The 13,681-nt window shown below is 42.9% G+C and overlaps 2 protein-coding genes across 16 annotated transcripts in view; one reads left to right on the top strand and one right to left on the bottom strand.

Annotated features, from left to right (window-relative positions):
* LOC139971430 (E3 ubiquitin-protein ligase TRIM56-like) overlaps window positions 1-13,681 on the bottom strand; it is a 73,226-nt gene that overhangs the window by 52,848 nt on the left and 6,697 nt on the right. The gene's annotated exons all lie outside the window — the stretch shown is intronic.
* The window catches only part of LOC139971434 (uncharacterized), a 48,003-nt gene continuing 42,943 nt past the window's right edge, over window positions 8,622-13,681 (top strand). For 6 of the 15 annotated variants that reach the window (XM_071977981.1, XM_071977973.1, XM_071978016.1 and 3 more), the window contains exons 1-5: window positions 8,622-9,411; window positions 9,645-9,826; window positions 10,252-10,527; window positions 10,784-12,680; window positions 12,947-13,387. In XM_071977981.1, the coding sequence (XP_071834082.1) occupies window positions 9,405-9,411; window positions 9,645-9,826; window positions 10,252-10,527; window positions 10,784-10,954 (636 nt within the window). In that variant the 5' untranslated portion in view covers window positions 8,622-9,404 and the 3' untranslated portion in view covers window positions 10,955-12,680; window positions 12,947-13,387. Of the gene's footprint in view, window positions 9,412-9,644; window positions 9,827-10,251; window positions 10,528-10,783; window positions 12,681-12,946; window positions 13,388-13,681 lie in introns of those variants that run through there. The other 9 variants (XM_071977990.1, XM_071977939.1, XM_071977997.1 and 6 more) reach the window with 9 other exon arrangements.

The following is a 13,681-nucleotide window of genomic DNA, read 5'->3' as shown; positions in this document are numbered from 1 at the left end:
GAGTGGACAGTCAAACGAATGACAGAAGACACCAGTAGCTGCGGTTGACGTAATCTATTCTTACAATAAAACAGCCTCTGTAAAACAACATACAGAACAAATCATAAGATGAGAAAATGAAACATAACACTTAAAACACTTAAAAACTTAAAATGATATGAATATGCGAATATAACCTCATTAGTATGCAAACAATTAATATAAATGCTTCACACTTTCTAGTTTAACTCTCTTCTAAGTTTCTAAATATCAACATAACAATTTTCCTTCGGTTCATGTAATATAACTCTCAGAAAACATCAGTATCAATGATAACATGCACAGAGTAAAACTGCATGGATCTGTATGAACGGAAAAGAAACTTTATTTACAACATTTACACTTGACCCTTGACATGATAACTCACCAGGCTAAAAATAGATACAAGGTTTTGACTTCAACAAATGGCAAGCATCATAGTTGGAGATACCCAAGGTAGAGGAGAACTCTCACCAAACCTGTTTGAATTAAATATATACCACTTTACAGTCTATGTCTCTTTACTGAAAATTATATAGTCTGCGTCCGGTTGAATCCAAAGTCACAACAATTCAGTTCAGTTGAATAACAAACAGTACAAATCTTACATAACTTTACAAAACTCTGTCAATAAGCATAGTCTTTAATCAAAAACATTTAATCAAACAATTAAATAAGTTTTAACACCTTGCAATCCCAGTCAACACATATTAACGTATACTGTAGCAGAATTCATGCATTGGGAACCAAAACAACACTTTGATATTCCCACTTAATAATACTGAAAGTGCGCCGCCATTTTGACAAACAAAAATGCCAGGCTTCCATAGCACTTCAACCCACACCTATTACGTAATGGCACATTTACCTATCCTAACATGAGCACTGTTACAACAAGAATAATCTAATATTACGATCCATCGGAATGATAAATAAACTTAAACATGATATCAACATACGTACATCATTTCTAAGACAATAAATCTTAAGAATACGATCATTGAAATAAGTGAGGATATGATCATTGAAAGAAAATATACGTTCTCACGAGTCCCGAATTTCTAACGATAACATTCGTGGAACCCCTATACCAAGTATATCATTGAAAAGCTACAGACAGCTTCTTTGATACAGAGTCATAAGATTCGATCAAGAATTACATATTAACATCAAGATAATAATTAGATTTCTTGCGATAGAACGTGACAAATATCAAATCAACACTCACCCTTACAACGGCGACACAAAACTCTTATTCTACATTGATAAATTTGACTTGGTTTCCACCACTACTTTCGACAGTTCTCTTTACGTTAAGCACGATGATGGAAGCAACAAAGAAAAGCTTTGTAGGCCTCATCCCTACGCAATCGGCGACCCAATCACGAGCGTATTGATATAAAAACCTGTTAAACCCTTAAAAATCCAGGTAAATTAACAGAAACAAGAAAACCCTTTGTCAATCTGGACATACTAAAAAAGAATATAAAGAGATACTGGCCAGAAAACGAGGTGTTATTTAACATAAATAACAGCTTAATTGGGACTCAATTAACATCCCGCGCAATCTACTAAAACCACATGTTTGGACCTCGGAGAAACAGAGACAGGAACAATGACTCACACCTCTGTCACGGGAGTAAGTACCAAAACATTGCCAGGTAGAATTTAACACCACTACAATCTTCCCCGCGATTAACATCATCGCCTCTGACTGATGGTAATCTTACTAAATTAACGGAAAATAAACACATCAAAAACAGGTTCAAGCAATTCCAATAACCTTGAAAGGTCTCACAACATAATAACCAAATGACAAGATTAATAATTTCACATGTTCTTGACCTAACTATCACCAGCATTTGGCAAGATAGAGCGAGGCAAGTGGGCAGGATTTGAGTGAACTCCTTTGTTTACTCTCGCTGATCGTCTGTAGCCCACAGGTTGCTCCTCATCTATCACAGGAAGTCGACCTCTTTCTGGGAGTACTGCCTCTTGTTGGTACAACCAAAGCGGTAACAATTCACACAAATTTTCATCGTCATCGTCAGTATCTACTTCAGGTGGAACTTCATTTTCATTCTCAATAATATCAGCATCTGGTTCTGCAAGACAAGGTTGATCACTACGAGGGTCATGAATCAGAAGTCTTCTGTTCACAGTCTTCATGTCACCGCCTAAAGCTGGTCGAATACTGTACACATCACCCTCCTTGTTGATACTAACAACTACATACGGTTCGTGATAAAACTTATCCTTCAGTTTATGGCGACCGTCGAAGGCACATCGCTTTAGCAAAACTCTTGCTCCAACTGGGAAAGGCTTACTCATAGGTAGACTGTCATGTGCACGCTTCTGATTCAAGAGATTCTTCTCCATGCGCTTCTTTGCAATTTCATGAGCTTCTCGCAATGCTTCTGCCTGTGCTACAATATAATCTTCTTGCCAATCATCTCTGACTTTACTTAACAGTTGGTCAAGTGGGGTAAAGGGGTCTCTACCATACAGCATACGGAAAGGTGAGATTCCAGTCGCACTGTGAGGAGTTGCGTTATACACAAAAGTGAGGTGATTCAGCATTTCAGGCCACTGTCGTCGCTTGGAAGGATCGATGGAGCGTATCATGGCGCAGAGGGTACGATTGAATCTTTCTGTCTGCCCATTCCCTTGTGGGTGGTACGGTGTGGTATGTGACTTCTTGATTCCATACAGTTTGCACAATTCTCTGATTATGTTTCCTTCAAAATTCCTGCCCTGGTCTGAGTGTATTCGTAAAGGCGCACCATAATGTGAAAACCAATTATCCCTCAATGCCTTGGCTACTTCTGTTGCTGTTTGGTTTCTGCACGGTATGGCCTGTGCATACTTTGTAAAGGAATCTGTAACAACTAAAACGTCTTCAATACCACCCTTTCCTTTATCCAGTTTCAAGAAGTCGATTGCCACCAATTCATTTGGGCGAAATGCAAGCAGATGTCTCTGGGGGGTCCTTATCTTTGCCGTTGGGACTTTAGCAGTCACACACTTGAAACAATTCTTCAGATGAGTTCGAACATCTTTGTGAATTCCTGGCCAGAAGCATCGAGTTTTCAGAGTGTCCAGAGTCCTTCCAACACCTTGATGTCCCCACTCATCGTGAGACATGGTCAGCATGGTTGATCGCAGGACACATGGCACTAAAAGTTGTTTGTACTCTCTTCCCATAGGTCCTGTCACTTTCCTGTATAAAACCCCTCTATACTCTTCCAGACGATCATATTCCTTCAACCAGCTCTTCACTTCTGAAGAACAAGGTTCAACTTCTTCACCAGGCTCCCATGACGACTTCCAATACTTCCACAGAACACCGAGTACTTCATCATTCTGTTGCATTGCTGCTAGCTGAGCATATGTGTATGATGGAAATATGCAGGGAGAAACAAAATCTGGTGGCTTCTCTCGATCAGAATGTCCAGCCTGTGCACGAACTTCAGCAGGAAATATGGTACAAGTAGCAACTGTAGCTCTGCAGGGCAACTTCTCCCCTTCTTCTTGATTGTTTGGATGACGACTGAGGGCGTCTGCACACGTATTCAACTTCCCTGGCTTGTAAAGGATCTCGATGTCAAATGAAGCTAATTGGGCTGCCCATCGTTGCTCTGTAGCACCAAGTTGAGCCGTCTGGAGGTGTGAAAGAGGGTTGTTGTCCGTGTAAACTTTGCAATGCGAACCCATCAGATACTCTTTGAATTTCTCTGTCACTGCCCATTTAAGTGCAAGCAATTCAATTTTAAAGCTAGAAAAATCTGGATAGTTGCGTTCTGCTCCTCGAAGTCCCCGACTGGCGTAAGCAATGGGATGGAGTTTTCCATCATCATTGGCTTGTAAGAGACATGCACCCAATCCTTTCAGACTAGCATCGACCTCAAGAACAAACTCACTTCCAAACTTTGGATAGGCTAGGACTGGTGCAGTGGATAAAAGTGTCTTCAGCTTCTGGAACGATTCATCGGATTCAGAAGTCCAGACAAAATCTGATTTAGAACGCTTCCCCGCTTTCTTCCTAGAAGAACCAACAAGAGCATGGAGTGGTCCGGCTAATGCTGCGAACCCAGGCACAAATCTTCTGTAATAAGATGCAAGTCCTAAAAAGGAACTTAACTCTCCTGCATCTTCAGGTACTGGCCACTGCATAATTCTTTCAACTTTCCCAGGATCAACTGCAACTCCATACTTATTGACGATATGCCCAAGGTGACTTACTTCTTCTTGGAAAAACTTACATTTCTCGCCTTTAAGCTTCAGCCCGTTTTGAATGAGTCTCTGAAACACTACACCCAGTCGGTTGACATGTTCTTCAAAGCTGTCGGAAAATACCAGAATATCATCTAGATACAATACCAGTTGGGATAAGTTGACATCTCCAAAAATAAATTCCATGACTCTTTGGAAAGTGCTGGGACTGTTACAAAGTCCTTGAGGCATCCTGGTGAACTCATATAGTCCCCACGGCACACGAAATGCAGTCTTCTCTACAGATTCAGTATGTACAGCTACCTGGAAGTATCCGTGAGACAAATCTAGGGAAGAAAAGTACTTCGATCCACCCAAGGCCTCTAGCGTCTCATCAATTCGTGGAAGGGGAAAAGAATCCTTGATTGTAATAGAATTCAGACGGCGATAATCTACACACAGTCTCAAGGAGCCATCTTTCTTTGGAACAATTACAACAGGGCTGGCATAGGGGCTTGACGACCTTCTGATGATATTCTTTTCAAGCAGTCCTTGAAGAAGTTCCTTGATCTCTATAGTTTGTGTCGGAGGAATTCTTCTATATGGTAACCTAATGGGGGTGCACTGATCGGTTAACTTAATCTCGTGGGGTATGAGATCACAGAATCCTAGATCCAGATCATCTCTAGAGAAGGCCTTCAAGTTATCATGTAAAAGGACAGCTACACGATCTACCTTGTTTCTTTCAAGCGCCGGAAGTTCCACTCCCCATGGCAATTCTACCATTGTCTCATCAGCCAGCATATATACTTCTGTATCTGAGGAAGGTGTACCCTCTAAACTCACAGCCTGACTACCTTCAATTCTGTCTTCACTCTTAGTCAACAATTCTCCTCCCTGTCCTTCAGCAAGCGCAGCTACCGACTTTCCTACTAGAGATCCTTCACTTCTATTCTGACATGCAGCAACTTCTTCTCTTTCCTCTCCTATGACTATTTCTGCCTCACATACCTGAGTAACATCTGAAAATTCCATACACCTTGCAGCCAACTCTACACTCTCACCCTCCTTAACGGGTTCATTGGCACCCACTAGAACCTTCAGAGCATTACACCCAAGTAGGATAGGATACTGCTCAGATCTCCCAGAAGTCTGTCCGTCTATGATCAAGAAAGCTACTAAGCTGGATCGTTCCCTTATCTTCACCACTGCACTTACAAACCCAAGGACATTTACATCTTCATCACCAAATCCAACAACCATTAAAGGGACAGGCAAATTCATAATCGGTCCGAGTACACCTTCAAGTACCTCCCTGTAAACCACAGCTGGTATCAAAGATGCCTCCGCTCCTGTGTCTAGGACACAGCCTACCTCTACCCCCTCAATCTCTGCAATGACCGTTGGACTTGAAGATATCAATTTCTCTAGCACCACTCTAACCTCTGCATCTTCTCTATCTCTCCCGTTGACTTCTCCTACTCTAACTGCTATGGGCTGTCGATTGGTTACCAAAGACTCTACTGTTTCGCCCGTAACAGCAGAGACTATTGGTTTCCCGGATGGCTATTTCTTGGCTGTGTTTGGGGATGCTGATCTGATGACCTCTGTCGCTCATTCCTTCGATTCCTTGGGCAGTCCCGTGCAATATGCCCTCTACGCTGGCAAGAAAAGCAAGTTGTGTTCCAACGCTGACCGATGTCGACGGGTGGTGGGGCTGAGTTGATAAATTGTTGCATCGTGTTCTGGAGGGATGTCAACTGCTCCTTGAGACTCTTCACCTCATCACTTAGTCCACGTTGGTTCTCCAACAGGGTAGAAAAGGCTCCATCCTCTTTGATTTCAGCTGCAGCAACAGGGGCCTCTACACATACTTCTCTGATTCGGGATCGTCTGGGCTGCATCTCGCTTTCTTGAAAAAGTAAGATAGCCTCCTTCCTCATCTCTTCGAACGAACTTACATTTGGAGATAAGTCAATCCGTCTCAGCTCCCTACGCACATAGGTCTCACTGGCCCCACGAATGAACTGCTCTCGAAGGGACTTGTCACGGAGCTGCTTCAGGGCTGTGCTCTCCTCCTTTGATGATGCAGCCGTCTCCATTTTCGTATACAATCTCTTGAGGGACCTACTATAATCAGACAAATTTTCACTCTCTTGTTGTTTGCGATTGTGAAAAAGGCTACTCAAGCTTTGAAGTGACTCGTATGTACCAAAACAGAGATTCAGTGAGGACACAACCTCGTCAAACTTTTCTCTCTCGCTCTCTTCCAAACACGCTATCTCTTCCTTGGCTGGACCAGTCAAATGATTAATCAGAGCACGTGCTTTGGCTTTGTCCTCCAGATCATACTGTGCGATGATCCCTTCAAACTCTTCCAACCATTCAAGGAAGGAAAGATCCCCAGCTGCATACGGTGGTCCTTTAAATTTTGGAAGGCGACTCACTGGAATTCCTTGAAACCCCATCGCTCCTTTGAAAAGCTGGGTCAGCAGGGCCATATTCACAGCGTTGGGATCTGGGTCTGTCATGATGCCTGCACCACTTGCCCTTCTCACTTACCTTATGCTTTACAAAGGACGACCTAATCGTATCTACTTACACCAAATAAGGCCCTAAACTCACTCTTAACTTAATCAAATACCTGTACATATATAGTAGCCTGAGGCTGTTTTATTGTCTTCTTTTACTCCTCGGTGCTGTCTCTGGTTATCGACGTCAGCTGATGATCACAACGTCTTCCTATGGTAGCTTCCGTATCCCACTTCTGACACCATTGAAGCGAACCGCGGATGGCGGGGGAAATTACCGGATTTAGGGTCCTACGCTTCGAACTCATAAGTTATAAATGAGGATGCAAGAGTGTTCTTGCGTTGAAACAACGGCTGACTTTTTATTAACAGACTCTACAATAATATAAAAATGAAAATATACAAATGAAGAATAAGTCATGACACATGACAATATACGGTAAATGGCTTTATATAATAAATGGCTTAAGGGTCTCTTTACTCTTATTTAAACTCTGTCTTGACTCGGGGAAAACCTATACTTGAAACTACGAAATATTCATACGACATGAATACAAATACAATTAAAGACTCAATAATAGTATCCTGCAATACGACATTGCACTTGTACAATACAGTATAAAAAATGTATAAAACGTATAAATAACAATGTAAAATGAACATTATGAAATAATCTGCATAAATAATATAATAAACGTTTGTCAACAGGCGAGGAATTTTGACACCTTCGTAATGGTCAGGGCAACACATGCCGCTGCAACTCACTATAGGCCATTTCCACCTAAACTGTTCCTAGACAGTAGGAATTTACACCTCCTGAACCCACAAACTCTCAAGAGACTTGGCACTCCATAGCTATCCATAAAGGCTAAGATTAGAAGGACAAGCTCTTGAGACAACTCTGTAGTGACCAACAGTAACAATATGTTCAAGATACAAAATACAAATACAGTATACGCTCTTTACACCGCAAGCAGTATAATACTCAAAATACAGGTACAGTAAAAATAATCTCTCAAAACAACTCAACTGTCAATACAGTACAAAACACTTTCTGGATACTTCACGTGACTGTATATAAACTCTCTGTATATAAACTCAACCTAACCGATACTGTCACTCTACAGTATAAAGGTACACAATACAACTAGCACCCATGTGCTTAACGATACACAACCACTGATCTACACAGTGTACACAACACACCCTATAAACCCTTAGGACCAAGGTCCAAAACACAACCTAACATACGTACTCTGTACAGTGAAGTACAACCTAGCCAATGGAGCAACAATTACAACTACGATTCAATTTATCAACAATAAGGTTACGTACGGCAGTATAAAACAATAATAATATGTATTACTTAATCCCTTACTATACTGGGGTCAGCTCGCTCGCGAATAACAAGACGAAGGAGACTCTTCGCTCGCGGTACAGGAAGCTCGCGTACATCGAGACTCATCAACGCTAACTCCACCCAGCTCGCTATATACTATAGTAGGTCCGCCATCTTGGTAACCAGCGACTTCGAGCCAGAAGTCAAACCATCCAAAAACCTGAGGCATCCTGCCTCTAAGAAGGGTGACATCTCCTTCCTGACTCCAGGTAGTAAAAGATACAGGTAAATCTGGGCTATTGACGACCCAAGATTAATGAAATATGACCAAAATAGTAAGGGGTTTACGAGGCGAGCCCCGGAGATCTGCAGGGACGATGTTCGCCATACAACACCGTGTACAGAACTGAAGAAACACGTGTATACAACTAACGCTACAAACTGGCTATTACGAACTATTACGTAATACATGCAAATACTGAACGGGTGCACACAACAAAATTTCACTTTGCTACATTAATAGAAATGTATTCGACCAATTGCTCTAACACCATTCCAAAGTATCGATTCGTTCCTCTCTTACGCATACGTATCTTATCATATTTTTTTCTAACTCAAGACTGCAAATCTTCTCCGGGAAGACAAGAAGGCACCTAAGACCATTTCCAGCTACCTTCTGTCGATGAAACTGTTCTGTCGCTTCCTCAGACTAAACGAGGAAGTGTCCAGGTCCGCCGGCGTAAAGCCCAAGGCCGCAAAGCGGACGGACCTGGCGGCAGAGTAGTTTCAGGTGGCCTTGCGCCCGGAGATAGATCGCCGTGGCAGGAAAATTGCAAGCCAGATCAAAGGTAAGTTCCCTTCATATCTCTTACTTTGGGAACAAGGCTCGATATGTCATGTTGGGCAGACCGTTCAGTCAATCTCAAATTTTCTGCACCCCCCACCTTCTCTTCTGTTGGTGGCAGGTGAAATCTTAGGGGGGTTAAGAATTTTTGCAAAACATATATTTTTAACAAATAAGTGGATGTATACCTTGAATAATCTTGATGAATTAAATTTTTGAAAACCCCTGTTGCATGCTCCTTAGGAAAAGCTGTTCCCCCTCCAGCCTCTCTGAGTGGGGCAAATCTTGATTCAACCCCCTGACCCACCACTTTTGTGTATGGGACTGGGATCTTCATACAAAGGTTCACAAGTCTGTATGGATCTGATATAGAACTTTTCTTGTTTGTTTTGCAGATTCCATTCTGTCATCAGCAGAAATTGGGAAACTGAAAAGGCTTGCAACGAAAGAAGGAATTGCCATGGCGGGTGAGCTTTTTTAAGCCATATTTTAAGATCCTTTAAGATAAGAGAGTAGATACACAAAGTTTAAAAGGAGTATGAGTACTGGTGGGTGGGGGAGCGGTCTTGGGGGTTGGGAGGGGAGGAAGAGCAACAAATGTGCGTTGGTCGCCACTGGGTATGTCATGCATCATCATGTCATGCATGATCTCATGTATGTCATGTATGATCACATTTTCCATTCATTCTTTTCTTTACAGAGAATACAGACTCCATTCTGCAGTCCTCCGTGGCCATGAACAGGTTTCGAGACCTGCTCATGGCAATGAAACTGATCAGTACTGGCCACCGCAGCGGTGTGTTACTGAACCTCACCGCTGAGGAATTCTCGCGGGTCGAGCGGTTCTGTCTGCAGGATGGGTCGGTGAGATGGACAATAAAAGTAAGAACAAACATGCTTTGTGTTTTCATGGAACTGAATTATCTCGTCTTCCACTGTAGGACACCATAATATGGACAATATTTAGCTCACATCTTAGATATATTCTGTCGTTGCAGTTCGACATAAATTAATCCGCCCACTCCGACATCCCGAAGGTTAAAGGATGGTATGGCGGCGGGATGGGATTTATCGGCCAAGATTACACGTTTTGATTTTTACCTGTTGTTACTGACCTACTGTGATCGCACTTATCTCACCCACATTGACTTCCTAAGATACAATGTCACCACTGTTGGGCACCTGCTTACTATACAATGCATTTGATTACCGATATTTTAATTGCTCATTTTATAGCACTTTTACTGTAGCCTTTGATGGTACCATTGCTCCATTTTCACATTTGAATATTTTATTTGCCTTCAAAGATTTCAGACCACAAGACCCTGAAGTCGCATGGACCAACCCACATTACGATAGACCAGACAACCTATAACTTAATGTTGGTCTATTTTAATGTGGTTCGGCCCCATCTTCTGAGGGGTCGAGTGGCGACCGAGGCGGAGGAAAGGGACACCCCTTTCTTCCTCTCAAACAATGGGAACCGGGTGCGGAGGCTGAAGGCGCTGATGGTGGCAGTTGGGTTGTCGCTGGGTGTTGAAAACTTTTCTCCCCTGAACCTCAGGAAGACAGCCGCGACCTTGGTAAGATTTCAAAGTCCATAACATAATTGAATTATACCGACCCAAGAATAAATAGAACAACAAGTAAATTCAATGGGGGAAGGATAGAGCCCTCCAATACTGTATGTTACCTGCCTAAAGTCTTTGTTCATTTTTGCCTTTCCAAAGGGCCAAAAGTTCTGCAATTGCTGGCCACAGAGCCAAAAGTTCCCCGATTTTAGTTTGTGTTACCCTATTAACCGGAAACTGATATTGGATTCAAACTTTTTAATTACAGGCAGTTCAATCGGAGACCGCCGCTGGACGGTCCAGGGTCGCACAGGCTATGTCTCATACAGAGTACACTCAGGGGAGGTACTATAACGAGAGGCTGGCCGGCGAACAGGCCTGCAAAGCAGGTTCCATCGTCGCCGGTCTCCTCAATGGGGTAAGAATGACAATTTGCTAATGAATGCCCCCCAGAGAGAACCAGCTGCCAAGAAAGAAAAAGAACCGACTGACGTCGGATGACGAGGGAGCCCTGGAGCGGTACTATGACCAAATTTACAGTACTCCGGAGAGCTCTCCGAACACAGACGTAAGCAAATCTGCAATAGTAAAGTTAAGACTACAATTGACAATGATGCAATATTTAAAAAACAAATTCAATTTGATCAATTTATAATTTCATTCCCTATATATGCAGTCCCATTCAACAACGAGGCTTCCAGATACCTGACATCATTGAGCACGGGAGAAGTACAACACTCACTCTGATGCCTTGTTCACTGACAGTGAACTTGAGGTAAATGACACATCAGTCTATCTAGATCTGCCATAGATTTATATGTGAACTTAGTTGGATGTAAAACTATTTTAATCTGTTTGCTTACTTAGGAGGCAGAACAGATCACAAGTGCCCCCCAGAGAGAGCCAGCTGCCGAGGGAGAACCAGCAACCGCTGAAGAAATAACAAGGAAGAAAACAACCATCCCCTGTGTCCCCCAGAGTGAGCCAGCTGCCAAGATCCAACCGACTGCAGAGGGAGAACCAGCAACTGTTCAGCAAGATGAAAAGGAAGAGGATGAAAGGAAACCAAAGGTCCATGTGAAGTCGTTCCCAGTGTTCCCTCAGCCCACCACAGATCGCCCACTCTGTAGTCAACCTGTCGTCAGGCTGTCAAACCATCTCATCCAGAGGCACAGCATATCCACCAAGGAGTATCGACAGAAGGTTCTTTACCAGTCAAGAGCCATGTGAATATATTTGTCTACAGGAATAACTGGTGTAGTTACTGATTATTCATTATTATATTATTTATCACTTATATTATTTATTACTAATATTATTATATATTATTTATTATTTATTTATTTATTACTATATTATTTTATTTTAATTTCTTTGCAGGAAGTGCAAGGAGCCAAAACCGCAGGAGGGCTAGCAGAGGAGGAGCTTCAAGGACTGCCCAATCCCTGATTGCCCCTCTGTTATTCTTCCAAGGATCGACAAACACCTTCAACGAGTCCACAAATACAAGACATCATCAGCGGAATACCATCAACTTCTGAGCGCAGCACCGGATTCAAAGAAGGAGACAGAGGAAGGAGGAAGAAGGAGGAAAGAAGGAGGAAGATTTTCTGGTCGAGATGGAGGATACACCAAAGGACATATTGGACATCTACGGTACAGAATCTTTACTTTTATACGATTGGAAATTAACAATGTATTCATTCGTGGACGCAGAGACTTAACCCTTTCATTCATTGTTATTCTTATAGAGCGATTCGCAAAGTACGAAGAACAGAAGTACGGGGGGACGGAGCAGTCCAAGAAGAATGCCCAGCAACATTGCAGACAGGTGCAGGCCATCAAGGAAAGACTTGGAATTTCACTAAGAAGTCTGATACTCCCAAGCAGTGTGCAGCGATATGAACAACCCCTCACTAATAAAATTCTATCTATTGTGTTGTTACTGAAGGTAATGTATTCACTATCCACTGTACTTCTATTCATTTATGACTCTACAGGATCACAGAAGTGCTAAGAAAAGATAAGAAGCTGCCGAAGACCGTATCATCTTACCAGCTATCCCTACAGAAATTTTCAATTCTTTCGGACCGCCGGGGACTTCGCTACAGCGATGAGGCCGGAAATATGTAAACGCCAGAAGTTCCTTGCATCGAAGATCCAGGGTAACCTTTTAAAAAAGATTTCCTTTACCCCACCCCCCCCCAAAAAAAAACCAAATTTATTTACATGGACAGCCTTTGTTTTTAATAACTCGCTTTCTTTGTACTTTTGTACAGACGTTGTGATGCCAGCCAATCGAGCTGACGAAATTATGACCAGGTGTACTGAGGAAGCCGTTGCAATTGCCTGTATCACATGACAGTTACCGAAAAAGTTCACCACCCAACACTAGCTCTTTAATGTCTCGACACTCTATTGTGCTTTTCAGGTGCTTTGGAATCCAATTCAGGTATCATCCCAGCGGAGAAGAGAAGAATGTTCCGGAACATCCTGATGGCTCTCATGCTGCTGAACGGAGGACACCGTGGCCGTGTCATCACCGGTCTCACGCTGGGCGAGTTTCAAGCAGCCAAACAAAAAACCAACAAAAACTGGGTCATCGCTGTAGCCAACCACAAAAGGTCATCCACCTACTGACCCGCCACCGTAGTCCTCTCACCCACCCTCTACCAGCTCTGCATCGTGTACCATCGTGAGACCCAGCGTGCTCCGTTCACCCAAAGCAGCCGATAGCCCGGTTTGGCCCTTCTTCCTGTCGCCCAGTGGGAATAAGGTGACCAAGCCGAGTTGGGATTTGCAGACACTAGGAAGACAATTCAACATCGAGAAGTTCAACCCGATCAACGTGAGGAAGACTGTAGCAACCAGGGTAAGTAATTTGTGTTAACATATTGTTTTCTTATTGGTGGTTTGCTCTGTGGTGTGGCGGGCTATGAATCACACGCTAGTAGAAGCGTAGACAGATGTTTTGTTTTAAATGATTCGGTTTGTGGGGTTTGAAGACAGCCAAACTGGTTCAAATTGGTTGAGTGCCCATTTGCATGTCCTCATCTGCATATCAGGTTGGCACTCAACCAATCAAGAGTTGGGTGAGGGGCTAGCTATAAGTTTAGACCAATCAGGTTCAAGGGCAGAGCGTGTGCCGTGTACATCTCGTCGTAAT

This window comes from Apostichopus japonicus, chromosome 1 (assembly GCF_037975245.1).
Source record: "Apostichopus japonicus isolate 1M-3 chromosome 1, ASM3797524v1, whole genome shotgun sequence".
NCBI classification, from domain to species: Eukaryota; Metazoa; Echinodermata; class Holothuroidea; order Aspidochirotida; family Stichopodidae; genus Apostichopus; species Apostichopus japonicus.
This window is presented reverse-complemented; position numbering and strand designations above follow the sequence as displayed.